General features: G+C 45.0%; 1 protein-coding gene and 1 long non-coding RNA gene across 2 annotated transcripts; both read left to right on the plus strand.

Moving 5' to 3' along the window:
* Nucleotides 1–980: 980 nt before the first annotated feature.
* On the plus strand, nucleotides 981–5,088 carry LOC142586023 (uncharacterized). The gene is made up of 4 exons (XR_012829177.1): nucleotides 981–1,210; nucleotides 2,744–2,993; nucleotides 3,765–4,677; nucleotides 4,736–5,088. It is a non-coding gene; the product is annotated as an uncharacterized LOC142586023 (long non-coding RNA).
* A 4,574-nt stretch (nucleotides 5,089–9,662) lies between these two features.
* On the plus strand, nucleotides 9,663–14,634 carry bonsai (28S ribosomal protein S15, mitochondrial). Its single transcript, XM_075697247.1, has 6 exons — nucleotides 9,663–10,059; nucleotides 10,125–10,203; nucleotides 10,553–10,601; nucleotides 10,683–10,767; nucleotides 10,827–10,885; nucleotides 14,185–14,634. Exons 1-6 carry the CDS (start codon nucleotides 9,774–9,776, stop codon nucleotides 14,575–14,577), a joined length of 951 nt encoding a protein of 316 aa, XP_075553362.1. The 5' UTR covers nucleotides 9,663–9,773; the 3' UTR covers nucleotides 14,578–14,634.
* Nucleotides 14,635–17,886: the final 3,252 nt, after the last annotated feature.

Genomic DNA, 17,886 nt, shown 5'->3' on the forward strand with positions numbered 1-17,886 from the left:
AATATAACCTCAGCATTCTTGTATTTTATTAAAATAAAAATGTAACCTAACACTTACCTTTAACAAAAATCTTAGCAGTCTTTAAATTCGGTTGCTGTGGTACTCCGCAGGGATCCGTACTCTCGCCTATGTTATTCAATCTGGCATAGAGTTAGTAGAACAACTCTAGAGGAAAAGCTGGGCCGGAAAAGCATAGAGTTTCCTACAAAATTACTAGAGGGAACTCTGGCGCTGCAGTCGTTGTCCTACCATGGGAATGATGGGAAGTACATGGATTTGTCTGATCTTCGTGCTTATGGATTCAGACGTTCTTGTGGCTTTGTATATTACGCTATATAAATCTTATTGTCGTATATTTCAGCGCAATCTATATTCTTCGAAGTGTAGAAGACGCCGGGGAACGCGTACAATTGCTATTAATTGCAATGATTGAGCTTGTTTATGTGCCCAAATCGAAACGCACCAAGCGTCTCAAAGCACTGGCATGCCCGCGATAAATTCATAAGTGCGTTTCATTCGCTTGTCGATACATGCATCCGTGGCTTAATGGTTTCAATATCAGGCTTCTGTACTAGAGTCCCTGTGTTCGAATCCTGCAGTCGGGCAATTTTAATGATGTTTATTTAATTTTTTATTACGCAATAAACTGTTGAAAATGACGAGTTTACTAAGTCACAAAGCCGTTTGAAGCCAAAAAAGACGAAGTTTAGGCAAATCCATGTACTTCCCATAATTCCCATGCTGGGACAACCGCTCCCATTGTAGCTCACGTAGACACTAGCGCCAGAGTTCCCTCTAGTAATATTGTAGGAAACTCTATGCGGAAAAGTGGGAACCTCTAGGGCGCCGCCCTGTTGCTACTGGTCAATGTGGCCAGCGCAATTACTATTGAAAGCGCTGAAAACAAGTACAGGTCACCTTACGCTTTGTCATCTAAAAACGCATACCTGATGGCTATATGAAGGTGGTGCGTTAATATTAAGTTCACAGAAAGCGATCGCTAAGTCCGTGACTTATGTAAATCACGATGTACGCATTCATGCAATAAAGGATGACGCGAATTTCGGTTTCGAATCTGTTTTTTGGATGCGTAGTAGTTTCGTACAGTTTAGGTTTGACATGCGATCGCGTGTCGACATCGGACGCAATGGCACACTCGTGCCTTATGTGCCACCGAAGTCCCGGAGTGCTCTGGCATATACCTTCACATGTAAGTAAACGAATGTATCTCCTTGTTGAGAATATCACGCGAGTAGGCAGCTCTTGTGGTGCATCACAATTACAGTGAACTAGAATACATTCTAGTGGCACGAACGGCTCCGCGCAGGCGGCCCGTTTTCGCATTGATGCCATGAGATGGCGCCACTGCAACTTTTCCTACTGCTTTGGCGCGGCGGCCTACGGTTTCAGGGGCTTTTCCGCACGCAATAATTGCAGATTTCGAAATGATCGGTGCTGTTACCTAAACACACTCATCTTACACGTGCGATTACTTATTATTTGCACATTTGAGGTAGTGAAATGCCGATAAATAATTTAAGCCCGAACATCGCGTTTCGCATTTTCAACCGAGTACAAGGCAATCGCCGGCTGCGGGTAGAAAAATTTTCATTCGATCGCCTTTCCACATCAGTGCGAATTGGACGCAATTACACTGTGCTGAACTAATACAAGCTGTCCACAGACATGATCGGGCAATGAATGATCGATTTTGCGAAACTTACATCTTCGTCCTTGTAACGACGTCGTAGCAAAAAGCAGCAAACATTCTTGATGGGCAGTTTCTCAACACTCTTAATGGCACGCGAATTCATTCAGTGTTGAGCTGCTCCAAGGGTGGTCCGGAGACCCTAGCTAGGGGGTTGCCCACCCTCGACTCACTTACGCCCACCTTCACCCTCCAGATAAATTCTTGATCGTCCAGTAAATTTTTCGCATGCAGTTCAGTATAAACGCAACGCTCTACACGTGGTAGGCAGCTGCATGCTGAAGAAATCAAAGCGATAAAGGCAGGGCTGAAGTATGATTTATTCAAAGAGCACTGAGTAATGTTTAGCACCTGCTCAATTTAAGGTGCATCGCACCTTCACGCCTTTTGATGCTAGCCTGGTTTAGGCTCTTTGTGAAAAAATGTAGGCGTGTTGTGATATAAAATGCTGTAACCTCAGCTGCAACTTGCTCACAATGATCTTGGCATCCAAGCTGAATCTTCTGCTTTCGCTTGATGGGGTCCAGAACATCAAGTACACTGTCAGAATGTAATTCCAAAAGACAGAAGCATTCAGTAAGGGCATTCTCCAGATTTACAACAAACGTGTAAAGCACACTTGACGGGTAGAGCAGGCCGCCATTATCTCTCATTCGTGTGAATGAAGCCAAGTTCAAGGATTCTGCAGCCTCTTTAGTTATCAAGACGCACAGGGCACACGGTCCGCACGAGAAGGCCCTTCGCACGAAACACAAGGCCAACCGTATGCACACCACTCCAACAGTCTTGCGAAACGCAGGAGAGGCAGGCTGACGAATGCCTATCCGTGCCTCACGCAAGCCCAGCCGTCCGCGCCGCAATATGAAAGAGAGCGGCAGCGCCTCTAGCGGCTTTCCGGAGCGTAACGGGCCGCCGGAAAAGCAGGCGCGCCATTCCGGTCGTGTCACTATAATGTATTCTAGTTCACTTTAATCACAATCGTTTGAGAAGCGGCACAGTATTTTTCTACATGCGGAGCGGCGTTTTTATTTGCAGGTTTCCCTTCAGTAGGAAATTGCTGGACAGGCGGACCAGCGCACCGGAATTGTACTGGCGAATCCACAAGCAACTCAAAGAATCTGTTTAATTGTTGCACTTTGAACAATCATGGTTCTACAAAGGCCACAGCAGAAAAACAGCCTGATGCCGAGTATCTCTGTGCCACGAAGTAATCAAGAGGCGACTGCCTAATGCGGACGAAATCGAGTGCATCGAGACTTAGAACGACAGAGAGCTGAGCTAGTTGGTAAGAATTCATTATGCAAAACAGAGGTGAGGCGTGTAGACAGGACACAAGAGTAGAGAAGTAGGCGGCGCTCGTGTTGTTTGCTTCTAAATATGCTACTCTTGTGACCTGTCTGCACGCCTCACCTCCGTTTTGCATAACGAGTGCATGAACCCACATATTAATAGTGTAGGCGTTTTATTAACTATGCAATATTTTCAACACTTCCTTGCATGCCATTTCATGTGGAATATCTTTTCTGGTCACAAATTTGTGCAGCGAATCTATTTGCATGATCGACTCCGGGTCTGTGGGACCGTTCACTTGCACTTGATGCTGAGTCTTTTACATGTATCCATAAACTGCAGATATGCACATCAGATCCCTGCGAGCATTTTCAAAATTCAATTATTTTAGACAACAGGCACATATGCAATACTGACATAATCCCGAGTACCACTAAGCAGCTGGGACACATTTTTGTTTACCATACTCGCATGTAAAATAAGTACATCATGTGGACAGCTCCAGCTTTTTCCTTAAATCAGTGTGTACAAGGGGTATGCAAAAATAATTTTTTTCTCGCGCACCGATTATTTTGCTGTATAAGCAAGAGAACCCACCATGTTAGTGTAACGTATCTTGTACATCACACTAATATGTGCTTTAATTTACCAAGTGAGATGAGTTACTTTTATAGCTCATTCATTCACATCACACTGCAAGCTGCATTCATCAACCTTCAATTGGATTTTGCAAATGTTTCATGAAACATGTTTCCCTTTTATTCAGATATGCAATGGCGAGCCCTTCCCTGTGTTCCAAAGGTAAAATTTAAGCTCTAAATTAATGAAGACATTTCTAGTCAGAAACAAGCAAAAATGGTGAATGCAGAGTATCAGAAACCCAAGGTACAGAAATTACGAGAAGTGTCGAATGATTTTAAGGAAAGAGTCGTATTTGAATATGCAAGACCATTTAATGGAGGTCAAGCAAGTCAATATAGGTAGAATACTCTGCAAAATTATGCGAGCGAGGGGATGTCAAACAATGGGTCAGGAAATACATTGTTTTTCTGCAAAACAAAAGCTGATTGCTATTACATAAGTCACTTTAGCATCATGAGACGGCTGCTTGACAAATTCAGAAATAAACCAAAAAATAAGACACGCAAAAATAAAGAACAATTTAATGATGCTCTCTCCACACTGGGATAAATAAAAATAAACACATCACATCTAATGTGGACATATCAGACGCCTTGTGAAACACTAATGGAAAAATTCAGTTTCGAGCTATGGCACTTGCCGCATAGATGTGGGGGGCCTTGCACTAATAGTGATAGTTACCCCTGCATTTAGAAATTGAAAGCATTCGTGCAGAAAAGAATGATTCTTTATATTTTTGGCTACCACTTCAAATGCCTCCACCAAGTGCTACAATGCTGCACGCAGCCATACTAAGATCTCGCAGCAACACCTGCAGGTAAAAAGCAGAAGCAGTCAGAGTGCTGGTGTGTACTGGACACTATGTTTGAAAACTTTTAGGCAAGAAGAGTGCAAGAAGCAGACATAACAACTGCATTTATTTCCATAATTCCCCATTTGAATGGCCTTTTCTTTTTGCTTAGACAATGACTACGCCTAGCCACTGCAGCTCCCTCATACTTACTCCGCAAGCCAATAGGCCGTGGAGGCAAATGCAGGTAAGAGGCAAGAAGCAATAGCACTGGTATCGACATTCATCTAATTTTTTTCTTTTAGGCGGCCAGCACACCTCGAACAGCCACTTCGACTGCGGGTGTGTCACCCCAGTCGCCAAGGAAACATTTGAGGGAAAGCGACAGGCAATGTGAACAGCCACTTCTCCATGTAAACGATACTCTTTCTCTCGGATGACTCCTACGCCTCGCCACGCCAGCACACTTGTGCACAAAGATGCCGCGGAGGCACGTGCAGGTCAGAGGCAAGAAGCAGTGGCACTGGTGTCGACATTCACCCAATTTCTTTTTCTTACACTGACGCAGCCAGCACACCTCAAACAGCCACCTTGACTGCGGTTGTGTCAGTAGATTCCTGTTGTACATATGCTCATAATAAACTTCAGCAAACTTGAACTTGATAATAAACTTGAATGCAAATGGGACATTGATGCATTGTATTTTTTAACATTTATTGTACACATACAATATATGTTATACTTTGCAGTGCTACAGAGCGTATTTTGAGGCTTCCCCCTATACTTTGCACCTTTAATTACGTATGTGTTGTGTGGCCCTCAATGCAGTTCATGTTGTAGCAGCTGCTTTGTCTGTGTATCGCACATTGGCTTAAGCTCGTGATATCCACATACTTCTCTCACATATAGAAAATAAAGTTCTATGTAGTCCTCAGTGTTACAACAAAAAATGAAAGTAAACATTCCGATCGTGGAATTGTGTTTATTACAGCGATTCCTATAACAGTTCCTGAGAAGTTCACAACTTGAACTGGTCAATCGGTCCATAGCCTCCTCTATTCTTCAAAAATAAAGGAGGCTATGATCCGTCATGGCAAGGAATTGTATGTATACATAAAAAAAGGGGGTATGTGTGTGTGTTTGTAGTGGGGGGTATAGGATTAGGGCGGTACGAAAAAATGTACCAACACCGTCCTTTAGACCCATTCCGTTAAGGTACCGTAAGAAAGCGTATTATGCATAAAGTTCATACAACGAACTCTGATATTACTACACAAGCCAGGCGACGCGAGCTACATTTGCCATGACGCATTCGCGACTGCACCGGATGCTCTCCATATTATTCTCGTTAATCGTGCTCACTGCACCGAGGCAAAAGAAAGATCATGGGCGCAGGTTCCTTTAAAGTATCTCGACCTTGCGAGGCACTGCTGCGCGTGCCAGGGTAGCTGTCCGTGCGAACACACCCTGGCACAGACACCTGCCTCGACGACCCCAACCTACGTAACGTTCTGCTTCGAGCTTTGATCCCCCCACTGTCACTTGGGTGCCCTGGAGTTCTTGCGCCGCCTGCTTTATTATAATCTCAGATGCTCTCCTGAGACTTCCGTTTGTCGGTTACATGTGCCCTACAGCTGGATCAGTACTTATAATAATAAAAAAACCCGATCTATCGTCGCGACGATAGATCGCGAAAGCGGCTTTTGCAACGTACCGCGCCCGTGCCCGAATTACGCAACGTACCGCGCCCGAATTACGGAACGCCAACGAGGAATCTGACCACAGCTTCGAGCTCGTAACCTCGTCGAGTGAAACTCCTGCAACAGGCGTGACCGCTGAAAACCGCATACCGCCGGAAACTTCAACAGGATCATCCCTCGGTTGCATAACTGCCACCTGTACGGCCAACATGGACCACACCCACACCGTCCCGCAACATAGAATAAAGAACTAACTTATAAAGCCCAAACACACGGCTGCACGCACACATCACGACACTACAAGCGAGACGCCATGCTGCTACGCTGCTACTCTTGCCGGATTAAAACTGACTACTGTCACCAAGTCTAGCAAGCGTCTCAGGAGCTGGCAACCTCGGCGCGTAGCAACATGGCGGCGCTCATGCGGTTCCCGATTTCAATGCATGGGCCATAGAGTTTCTCACTACATTACCTAGAGGGAAATTTGGCGCTGCTGCGCTGTGGTATGCATGGGAATGCCGGTATATTGTGGATTCGGATTGGCATCGTTCTCGTAGAGACAGGACACCTTGAAGACGCGCTTGGCAAACACTGTTCCGTCTGTCAGAATGATTCGTTTTCTACTAGAACAGCATGTGAAAAGCTGTTTTAGCTTTATTATTACCCGAAAACATGTTTTGTTTAACTATGAGAACTTGTTATTGTGTGTACGACTTCATGTTACGTAAAAAGTATCAACGGGCCGCTAAAGTTGGAGGACAGACGACAAGGTTCGCGCTCGCTTTGAAACAGTTGGTCGTCTGTTCTTGCTTTTCTTCGCTTGGTCATGCATCGTGAGTGAGTAAAGATGTAATATGCGTGAATGGAAACATTTTATGAACAATTTACTTTAAGAACGCGTTATTTGCGTAGCCATATCCACGTTTTAGACGAAGCCTCTTACAACATCAGCCAACACGAGCCTCGCAGACACATATACCGTCATTCCCATGACGGCACGGTGCCCCCTTAAGAAACTCCCATAGACGGTGGCGCCAGATTACCCTCTAGGTGTTATAGTGAGAAACTCTATGGCATGGGCCCTATGGGTAGCTGGTCCTCTAGAGTCAGTATAGTAACTCTATGCAATCTGGCGATGACGAAGTCGGCTAATACCCGTGGCTAATACACTGGACACTGTCCAGGATATTGGCTATTCTATCTACGCGGATGACATTACTATATGGAGTGTCGGTGGTAGTGATGGAGAGCTTGAGGCTAGGCTGCAGAAGGTGGTAACGCTTGCAGATGAGTATCTGGGTCTCATGGGGCTCAAGTGTTCCACTAAAAAGTCGGAGTTGTTGATCTTAAAATCTAAGAAGCTAGGTCGTAGGCCGAAGGGTTGGGTACCGGAAGTTGAGCCTTGCATTAGAATTCATACTAGGGGAGGGTCGGTGATACCCAAAGTTGAAGCAATCAGGGTCATGGGTTTTGTACTTGAAGCGAACGGATCGAACATTAGAACCATTCAGCGTATCACCAAGAAGGCGGAGGAGGCCATAAGAAGGATCTCTAATATAGGCATAGGGGTTTAGGAGAAGAAGGTGCGATGCGCTTAGTTCACGCATTTATTATGTGTAATTTCTCGTATGTGGCAGCTATGCTAAATTGGAATAAGGGGGAGAAAAAGAAATTGGAAGCACTAATAAGAAAAGCCGTCAAAGCTGCGCTTGGTCTGCCTATGACTACGTCAAACGATATGTTGTTACGACTCGGTTTGCATAATACTTTAGATGAAATTGCCGAGGCTCAGCGTACTGCACAGAGGGAGCAGTTGCTATGGTGCACCAGCGGGTAGGTATATTTTACAGTCAATTGAAGAATCGGTGGCTGTGTCGCACGATAAGGCGCCCCTACACGAGTTGAACGTGAACCTTAGGGCAAATATCATGGTTCGTCCGTTTCCGCGGAATGTGCACCCCGTGCACCATGTAGGGAGGCGGGTCGCGAGAGCTAGGGCTTTGTTGCTCGAGGCAAAGGATCAGGAGGAGGAGTCTGCTTTTGTTGACGCCGCATGGATTAATGGTAAAAATGCTTATTCGGTGGTGGTGGTAGATGGCAAAGGGAGCGTTAGAAATGCTGCTTCCATTTATACCAAAGATCCGGGGGTTGCCGAACAGGTGGCTATTGCTCTAGCACTAATTGATTCAAGAAGAGTTTTGGTGTGTAGTGACTCGCGATCTGCGATTAAAGCCTTCTCGAGAGGACTTGTTGCGGAACCGGCTAAGACTGCTGCAGGGTAGGGATATCACTTCGCATACAGTTACTTGGTTCCCGGCGCACATGGGGACAGTGGAGGGAGCCCCGCGTAACCTCAACGAGGTGGCGCACAGGGAGGCACGAGGATTAGTGTGCCGTGTACTCCCTGAAGGGGCTGGATCTCCCGCTCCTGAGTACAGGGACCAGCTGTTAACCTACAACGAAATCACCAAGCACTATTACCTAGGGCGCCAAGCACTATTACCTAGGGCGCAGAGCATTCCCCCTGCCATATTCTAAATTAAATAGGCCACAGGCGGTTACATTAAGGCTTCTGCAGACACGTACGTACCCTAACCCGGTCATCATGAATAAAATTAATCCGGACTGCGGGGTTTCACTCTATCAATTGTAGTAAGTGTGGCGGTTTGCTCGATTTAGAACACATGCTTTGGCGCTGCTTGGCGTCGGCCGGTGATGGTTCTCGAGGTGAACAGTGGTGGCAGCGGATGCTGCACAGTGAAGTGCTGGCGGACCAACTCAGGGCTGTCCAGAGGGCCCGTGTGACGGCAGAGGGGCTCGGCCTCTCTGTACCGACGTGGGAGCGGCCCGCATCAGTCCTAGACTGATCCCTCAGGACCTAAATAAAGTTATTCATACCATACCATCCTTAGCTATATAGCGCCTAAGAGATCTCGACGCGAAGGTGAACGCCTTGTAAAGCTTACTGAAATTCACCTTAATCCACCCTAATCCTCCGTCATCCACCCTAATGCTCCTTAATAAACCGTGATCTCCCCTAATTCAACCTAATCCACCTTAATCCAATCACTAATCAATCAAAAATTAAATTTCCTAATCATTAATCATCTCTTATTATACACGGCTGGACATGCTTTGGTTCGCTTCTGACCTTTCTTTGGTCGCGTGATACTTTCTGAACCTCACAACACAACCATTAAACATGGAGATCTAAGGCTTTTGCCTTAAAAATTAAGTTTTCCCTTCGATAGAAACACTGGAGATTCCACGATCGAAGCCGAGCTGGCACAAGCTTTTCACGCAAGCGACAAGCGCTAAAGAAGCCTGTTGTAATCAGAACAAACTCTAATCAGTAATCAGCTGCCCACATTTGAACTGTGCTGCTGCTACGGCTTAATAAAACAAAAAGCGCAGCACCCACTAGCCGATGCGGTGGAAACAAGGCGGGTTACGAGGACCGGATGGTGCCGCGGCACCCACCCGCACTGCAGCGCCCCTAGCGGCAGCCGCCGGCATTCATTGCATCCGGTGCCACCCGGGAGGCCGCGGACGGCACACTAGCCAGTATATTCTAGGCACCAACCATACCATACTATACTAAAAAGGCGTTGTTGTGCGCGTGACGTCCAGGTTGACGGTAAGCATGAACAGCTTCGCGAGACTTTCGTGTTCTGTGAGTACTGTAAGAGTGCTGTTCATTAAGTTGTCTGTTACCGAAACTATTACAAAAACCACGACTGCCGGGTTTCACTCAGCGGCAACCAAGGATGTGAACAAGCCCCGTGCACTTCTCGGCAACCGTGCGCATCTCGGTTCAGCAAATCATGTGTCTAGGCGTTTCAGGAATAGAAAGATACTGTCGTGGCCCACTGATTACCTCCCGTTTGAGTGGTCTTACCCAGCGCCCACTGACGTTATCGCAAGATCTGGTAAGTGCAATCTGGCACGTTCAGTCTTGTGGCAGTACTAATACATATCGCGAACTGTGGTGCAGGGGACTTGGTCAGTGACACAGGACCAACTGACCCGACCATGCCGTTGTCCGGATTCGAGCTGTCTGACGAACTTAAGACGTAAGGGATGACTTTGGCAAGCTGCAGGAGCTGTCTTTATATATATATATATTCAAATGTTTAGCTCACTGTTGTCGCATTGGATTGCTGGCAAGGCATTGACTTAGCTCGTAGCAGCGAGTGCTGACACGCAACAGCAGCTCTAGCTAATGTTGTGGCTGGCCAAAAGTTCCCGTGACCTAAGGTTACGAGACTCGTAGCATGCGTGGTGTAGACTAATCGGTGTCGTCAACCAGTGCCTTTGAAAGCCACAAGAAACGCGCTTTTAGGTGCTTGATTTGTGTGTGTTCTTTTGCGCTTCACAGATTGTTTTTGAACAGCGCTTATTTGCGCTCTTTTGTGCTTGTAGGGCTTCGCTGGAAGTGAAAAGGGTATTTAGCTTGCAGCTCGCAAACATGGTGAGTCTCAGGTTACTTCTATGTATGCTGCACACGGGTACGGCCAATTATTATTTGCAATTACCACCTGCTTATAAACAGAGGCAGATCCACGAGGCGAAAAAGCACGGATTTGTGAAGCTTTGCCAAAGGCATCCATACGACTTTGATTCATTTGAGTACAAAGGCAAGTGCTTCCAGTTGTTACGCATGCAATATCTGTAACCTGCCAACTTTCTTTTGCAGTTGCTCACAAGACCTTTCTCGTAAGGAAGCTTAAAGAGCTTTATCACATGAACCCAAAGGTTTGTTTCCCATGACTGTAAAGTTCCATTTGTTGGCGCACATTTTGTGTAGCAGTCACCTTTCAGGCAGCAATTTTTGCATAGCCTCAGGCAACACTGATGTTGCTTTTGTATTAACTGCAGTGCTGTAATTGCTGCTGAAACACGTGCACGCCTTCCAAGGTACAATCATACGGAACACCCTTAATTGATCTTACCTATGTAGACATTTGCATGGCAGGAAATGGGCTTGGCGTTTTTGTACTGAAAATATGTCCAAAATATGCTAGGTATAATTGCCAGGTCACTGAATGCTTCGCCAAAGGCTGCCAATTTCAGTCTCCTGGTGGCCACTGTGATATCCATGTGCTCTCATATGCATATAGATATGTGTGTAGGCAGCAATTTCAACGATGCAATGCAGTGCTTGCAGCATGCCTCAATAGGAGACTGGCCATTCTGCGCTGCTAGTGCAATGTGGCGTGCTTCTGTTCACGTTCAGCTGACTTCGTAGCTTCTGTTCGATCAAGGAATCAATATTGTAATAGTGCTTTGCTCAAGAGCCTGCATTTGAGCACTGCATGATCGAGTTTTCAAGCCGAGGATTGTTCTGCAGATTGTTCTGGCCCAGGCTCGGCCTGGGCCCTCGCCTGCATGACTGTGGCCCGTGGAAGAAACAGTGTACATTACTTAAAAATGCCATTGCTTAGGTGATGTATTCAAGGACATTACCATAAAACTGAAGTGAAACTAAAACACTAAAAATAAGTTTTCCTTGCAGAGCAAGTGTGCAGCTAAGGCCGGCAGAAGCAAAAGCTGGGTCAAAAATTTTGGGCTAGGCATTTTAGTTAAAACTCTTGTGTTATAAACACAAAGAATTATGAAGTCAGATGCATTTATAACTTTGTACTCGGGACCTCCAAAATACTTAGTTGAACAGGTGACTTCATTCTAAAAGTCGTGCTCCATACCGCTCGCAGTAGAGGAGACAAAACTGTCTCCATGACAATTATGAAGAAAAAGGTGCCACTAATTTTGAATGTCGTATTAATAACATACCACTACGTAAAGTGCACGAGTATCGGTACTCGGGCCTATCAATAACTTCAGCTCTTAGCTGGTCAACACACATTCGAAATGTTGCCAAAAGAGCAGCAAACAAACCGTTTTTTCTTATATGGGCCCGCCGTCATTCTACCCCCAGCACAAGGCAACCCGCATGTAGCCTAGTTTCCACACATGAAAAATGAAGCGGCTATGTTAGGAAACGTGCAGCGCAAGACTGTCTGGTTTATCAGATAGCGTCAAACCGATTCCCCAATGGAACTACTGCGACGCGCATGCCTCCTGATGCTGAACAATCAAGCAGAGGTACATCGCTTGAAATTTTTATTCTTGCTGCTCCACAATCGCTTTAAGATTGATTCCTCAGCCTTTATTATTATAAGCCGCTCCAGACATACACGTCGTAAACATGCTGTCACACTTGAGGAATTTTCGTGCAACAACACATTTTTCTATTCCTTCTTTCCACTCACAGTGTGCAAGTGGAACAAACTGGATCCAGTAATTGCTCAACAGAGCTCGCCATAGTAGTGAACAGCTAGTAGAAGCACTGCTCTGGCCAAAATGCACAATGAATGTTTTTCCTGATACGTCATTTTTGTATTGATGTTACATTTTGTTCTGCATGTATATTAAGTGCCTAATTCTACTACTTGTGTTATGTACGTATGTTGACACACAATAATTCTACTGCTTGCCTATGTTTGTGTACCTTTATTATTTTGAGCAGTCGATTGTGCCGCTCTGTCTTCTGGTATATTTGTTTGATCCCAACTCTGTACCAACTTGTATCCACCCCTGTTAATATCCCACCAGGGATTGACAGTATCTTGAAATAAATGAAATAAACTCTAAGTATGTTCAACAAAAGAAAGCCTTTATTTACATGAATACAAGAGACAGTAAAATAGGCTAATAATTTTTCTGCAAACGAGTGGTCTGAGAGAATGTGCAATTACAGCCAATCTTGTACTGCACAGTGTTCACAGCATGGTCTGCGGCGAAATGCAGGAGCTAGGCAAAGTAAAGCTGCAGACCCTCGAAGCTGCTATCGCGTCCCCTGTCGTCAGAATTATTGGTTCATTTACAGGATCTTCATCACTATTTCCTTCACTGATATGTGTGTCCTTTCCACCTTAGATGGCTTTGAAGATTTTGTCGGACATCAGTTGTGATTACGTCATCATGAACTATGACGTATTGATCAACCATTGCACCCATTGATGGGTTACAAGTAACATGCGAGTTGAGCCATTCCTGGAGCAGTGCAGCAGGACTACCAAGTGTTTTGGCTAGCATTCGAGCAGAGTGCACCTTGGTGACGTCTGCGGAGGGCAGCACCGCTTTATGGCATTCATTCATTCAGAGGCAAAGTTCTTGTACCGGTCATCGTTGTAGGGTCATTCACAATACAAATAAATGGTAGGAACTAGGCCAGGACATAGCCAATCCTTCCTTGTACAGGTCACTCTGCTGTAGAGGCATTCAACTTTTTAAAAGGGCATTGAAATGAAAACTGAAAAAGGCAGAGACAAGGCGCGACCAAAGATCATGTAGGTTAAGGGTTAGGTTTATAGATCTAACACTAGCATTGTGAGGATACCATGTGACAAAATGAAGCTCTAGAATACACAGTATAGAATGACGCTACACATCTTTCAGAATCTGCTTTGGTAAACAGAAGTGGCTTTCCAAAATGAAAGCACTTGTAACCGCAAGGCCTTTGAAGTCTACGCCAGCATGAAAGGCCAGAATGCAGCCACTGAGCAATGTGAAACACGAAGATAAGTCTCTGAATTGAGCATTGGCTACTAAAAGGGAAGGTTGTCATCCACCTAAAGGTAGTATAAGAGAGATTTATTTGCAGAAAGGTAGAGAGGTCTGCCTGAACTATAACTTGCTCTGGCTTGCTACTCTACACTGGGGAAGAGGGACGAGGAGGAAAAGGGCTAATGAATGATGCTGGTGCGAAGTTAGTACAGAGCTGCTGTTTGGTGGATGGCAACTTTCCCTTTCTTTCTTTCTTTTTTGAAAAACCATGTGGGCTTCAACAGAACTGATCTGTATATTAATTGGATGTGTTGCTGGGCTAGTTGGTTCATATTTGGTTTAACAAAACCACACACCTTAGATGGCGTAGACAGACACATGACAACAGCACTGTGTATGTGCACTTTTGTTAAAACAAGTACGATTTGTATAGTATTCAGCTTTGGTACCAACTGCTTGCGTTCACACTTGTGTTGCTTTTTTAGCGCAGGGAGCTGAAGGATGCACTCGCCAAGGCCATTGAGAAACGGAACAAGGCACTCAAGTATTTGTACCGGTATGACCGCAAGCGTTTTCACTTTGTCACCCACACACTGCACATCACTTATACTCCTGCTCAGCTGCACCACATCACACTACCTGTCACCAAGAAAGGTGACCTCCGGAGGCTTACAGCAGAGTACTGCGAGAGAATAAAGCAAGACAAGATTAATGCATTCCACGAGAAACTCGTGGCTGAGCAGGTTGCCTTCCTTGAAGAGAAATGCCGTGCTGAGGAGTGGATCCATGCAGAAGGAGAAAGGCTGGGACTCTCCGAGGACGAGCATGAGAGCACCAAATACGTGGGCATCCTTGACAAAGTAAAACGCACAGAATGATATTGCTTACCTTTCGCAGATGTTAGAATAAATCTGTACTGCCGTGTTTCTTTTCAAGCCAAATAGTCTTCATGATTCATATTATGACATGCTGATGCCGCCACAAACTTTCAAGATGCACATTTTTATGTGATGACACGCTGCTGGAGTGCTGAATTGCTAGACGAATATGCTGTCACATGCACAGGTGCTCCATGGCACAGCACTGTCAGCTGAAGTGCATCAATGCAAACATTTGCAGTGCTCCGGTTTTGGAAGTTCGGTGGCATTTATTTTTGCGATGGTATACTGACACCTCTGTACAGAAACAAACAAATTTGCATTGCAAAATTTGCTTGAACATGTTAGTTCTTATTAGTGCAAGAAATATATATATGGCTGGCATCTAGTTAGAGGAAAAGCATCCAGTTAATTTTCGGAAGGTTCTTGGATTGAATCTCCAAGAGACATTTTGAGACTTTCGATGCTACCGAGTCCTAGCATAAGCCCTGCGAAGAGCCAGCAGACAGCTTTAGAAGTGCAAGTACAATGCACCTGCAAGGCACTCCCTTGCCAGAAGGGCATTAGCCACCTGACAATTAATAGGTCACAGCTTCCCATACAAGTGCTCTGCTGCCCCTAGTGGCAGCAGAGCTCTTGGCCAACGTTGGACCAGTCGCATATCAAAGCGCATTATACATGTCATTCATGAATGTCTTAGTCCCCTTGAAGTAACCTACTAGATGCCATTACATGGAACCATCAAATTCCTAGAAGTAGAATTTGTTGTCAAACGACCACACATTGGTATTACTATTCTCAGGCTAATAAGCTACTCCTGCCATATCGTTCAACTCGTTTGAAACGTGTTACGAGGGGCATAGCGAAACTGTCTTGGCAGTGCACTAAAGTCTTGCCCTCATTTAATGTTTTGTGGTTTTAAGCAACAGATAGCACAAGTGAGACAGGATTTCTGGGCAATGTGATGGTGTTGCTTGCTGAAGGGCTGCTCAGAGAAGCACCTAGAGGTTGCCAAGCAGAGTAACAAGAAGGAAAATTTTGCAGTTCTCGCACATCGACCACCTGTCGCATAACCTCTAAAAACTGCATAAACACCAAATGCTGCTGAAACAAGTGAGTATGCTGGCCAATAGTGACCCGCAACATTCTTAACAGCAATACAGAATGAGAAGCCAGATCTAAAAGAGTATGTTGCTCAATTCTACTCCTTATCCACTGGTGCTGGTGATGTGGGCCTCGGAGCACTGTTCGGACCACCACTGAGGAAGCACCGAGTCGTTACATTGGCGATAAGGATTAGATTCGACCATGTAGAGGTATTTATAATAATGCCATATAAAGGCAAAGGGATAAAATATTGGAGAAGGATTTGTGACCTATAACAAAAAGCTCAATCTTAAAAAAAATTAAGCAGGTTATTGTGTTAGCACATCTCGTGCATGTGTGTGCATTTTGCATTATACTCTGTATCTATATCTATATCTATACTCTGTATAACACACAGAAATCATGCAGTAACTAACTAAACAAAGCTTGTACAAATAGCAAAAGAAAAAATATAGTAAATGCAAAATCCAATGCAAATACAACCTCGCACTGATCACTTTTCCCCACTTATAAAGCCCCTCACCAGCCCCCATTGAATATCTTTGCTTCACTACACTGGAAAAAGCGAAGCACCATTGCAAATCTATTGGGATTTTACCACAATAATCTTTATTTGGCTCACTGTTTGAGCAGATGGTAAAAATGGAGATGTTCTGGCACCATGCTGCCGGTAGGTCAGCTTCTGTCAAAAGACCCTCTCTCCCCTCTGCCTGGACAAGAGTCCGCAAGCAACACTCCTTCCACTACTTCTACCATACCAGAGCTGTGGAACCATGTCACATTTACGTCGTGAGCCTCCCTTTATTTCTTTTTTTCTAGCTGTGCAGATCACCTCCAGCGGCAGCTGATGCATTCTACATTTCAGTGATCTACCTAAATCCTGTGCCATAATTGGTGATGTTGCAGGCAGTGTGTGTGATGCAGAGATATCTATTTGTGTGTGCTTGATCTGGTAGAAAGTGAGGGCGCACAGGCTTTTCTTTGAAATTTCAGCTGTTAGCAGACAATGCAGTGGTTTGATACTTTGCAGACACAATCGTCAGCACATGGTATATGCGCTGTGCTTGTCTGTGTACTATGCCCAAACCTGGTGAAGGGGCCCCTTTAAGCATGTGGTGACAATCTGATGGCTCTGATTGCTTAGACACGTCCTCAATCTCCAGCCTGCGCTGAATGCGGTCATGGCAGCACTGCAGCATGGTGCATTACATAGGTGTACCTTTGGAACTTGAAAACTATTAAGGCGAAAGCCTTAGAGAGTTCATGAGACAAAAATTTGACCGTCTGCCATGATGGCACCAAAATCGGGCGCTAGCCCTTGACCTTTGGTGCTATGGCAAAGTGAATTAAGGCACAGTTCATTAAGATAGAGTTGATTAAGGCACTCAAATCCATGACCTTTGGTGTTGAGGCAAAGTTGATTAAGGTAGAATTAAGGCACTCAAACTCACAACCTATGGTGTTAAGGTACTGTTAATCAAGATAAATGCACTCGTACCCACAACCTTTGGCGGAAGTCGAGCCCACTTGGAGATATGGGCAAACTGGCCATATCAAAAATAATGTACAGCACGAAAGACAAGGACTGCGAAGACGACATGCACAGCGCTGTATCCCATATCTTGGCCATATCTCCAAGTTGAATTCCAATTGACATCGTGAAGGTCGAGAGTCGAACCCATTAACTTTGGCGTTAAAGCAAAGGCACTCGTGCCCGCAACCTTTGGCGGGAGTCGAACCCACTGGAGGTATAGGCGAACTGGCCATATCTCCAATTTAGATTCCAATTGACATTTTGAAGGTCAAGAGTCTAACCCACTACATTTGATAATAATTTAGGCATTGTAAATTGAGGCACAGTTTATTAAGATAAAGTTAAGGCCCTGACCTACGTCCCTTGGTGAGAATCAACTTACTTGGAGATATGTGCAAACCAGTGATATCTCCAAGTTGGATTCCAATTGACATCGTGAAGGTCGAGAGTCGAACCCTTAGCCTTTGGTGTTAAGGCAAAGTTAAGGTAAAGTTAACCAAGTCATTTGAACCCACCTTTGTTTGGAGAAGACAAATAATAGGAAGTAACAATGCCTTAGAATGAAAATGTCAATTAATGTAATCAATGTCTTGTGAGTGGGCAGGCTTTTGCCTTCATCCTTTTTAGCGTATGCTAAAGTGACTCAACATCACAGATTTGTGTGTTCA

The sequence above is a fragment of the Dermacentor variabilis genome, chromosome 6 (assembly GCF_050947875.1).
Source record: "Dermacentor variabilis isolate Ectoservices chromosome 6, ASM5094787v1, whole genome shotgun sequence".
NCBI classification, from domain to species: Eukaryota; Metazoa; Arthropoda; class Arachnida; order Ixodida; family Ixodidae; genus Dermacentor; species Dermacentor variabilis.

Bases quoted from the DNA above. Each gene is read 5' to 3' on its own strand.
- bonsai (XM_075697247.1), top strand. From the start codon at position 9,774: ATGAACAGCTTCGCGAGACTTTCGTGTTCTGTGAGTACTGTAAGAGTG. The intron at 10,602-10,682 runs GTGAGTCTCAGG...GCTTATAAACAG, and splicing joins GCTTGCAGCTCGCAAACATG to AGGCAGATCCACGAGGCGAA. The intron at 10,886-14,184 runs GTTTGTTTCCCA...TTGCTTTTTTAG, and splicing joins TTTATCACATGAACCCAAAG to CGCAGGGAGCTGAAGGATGC.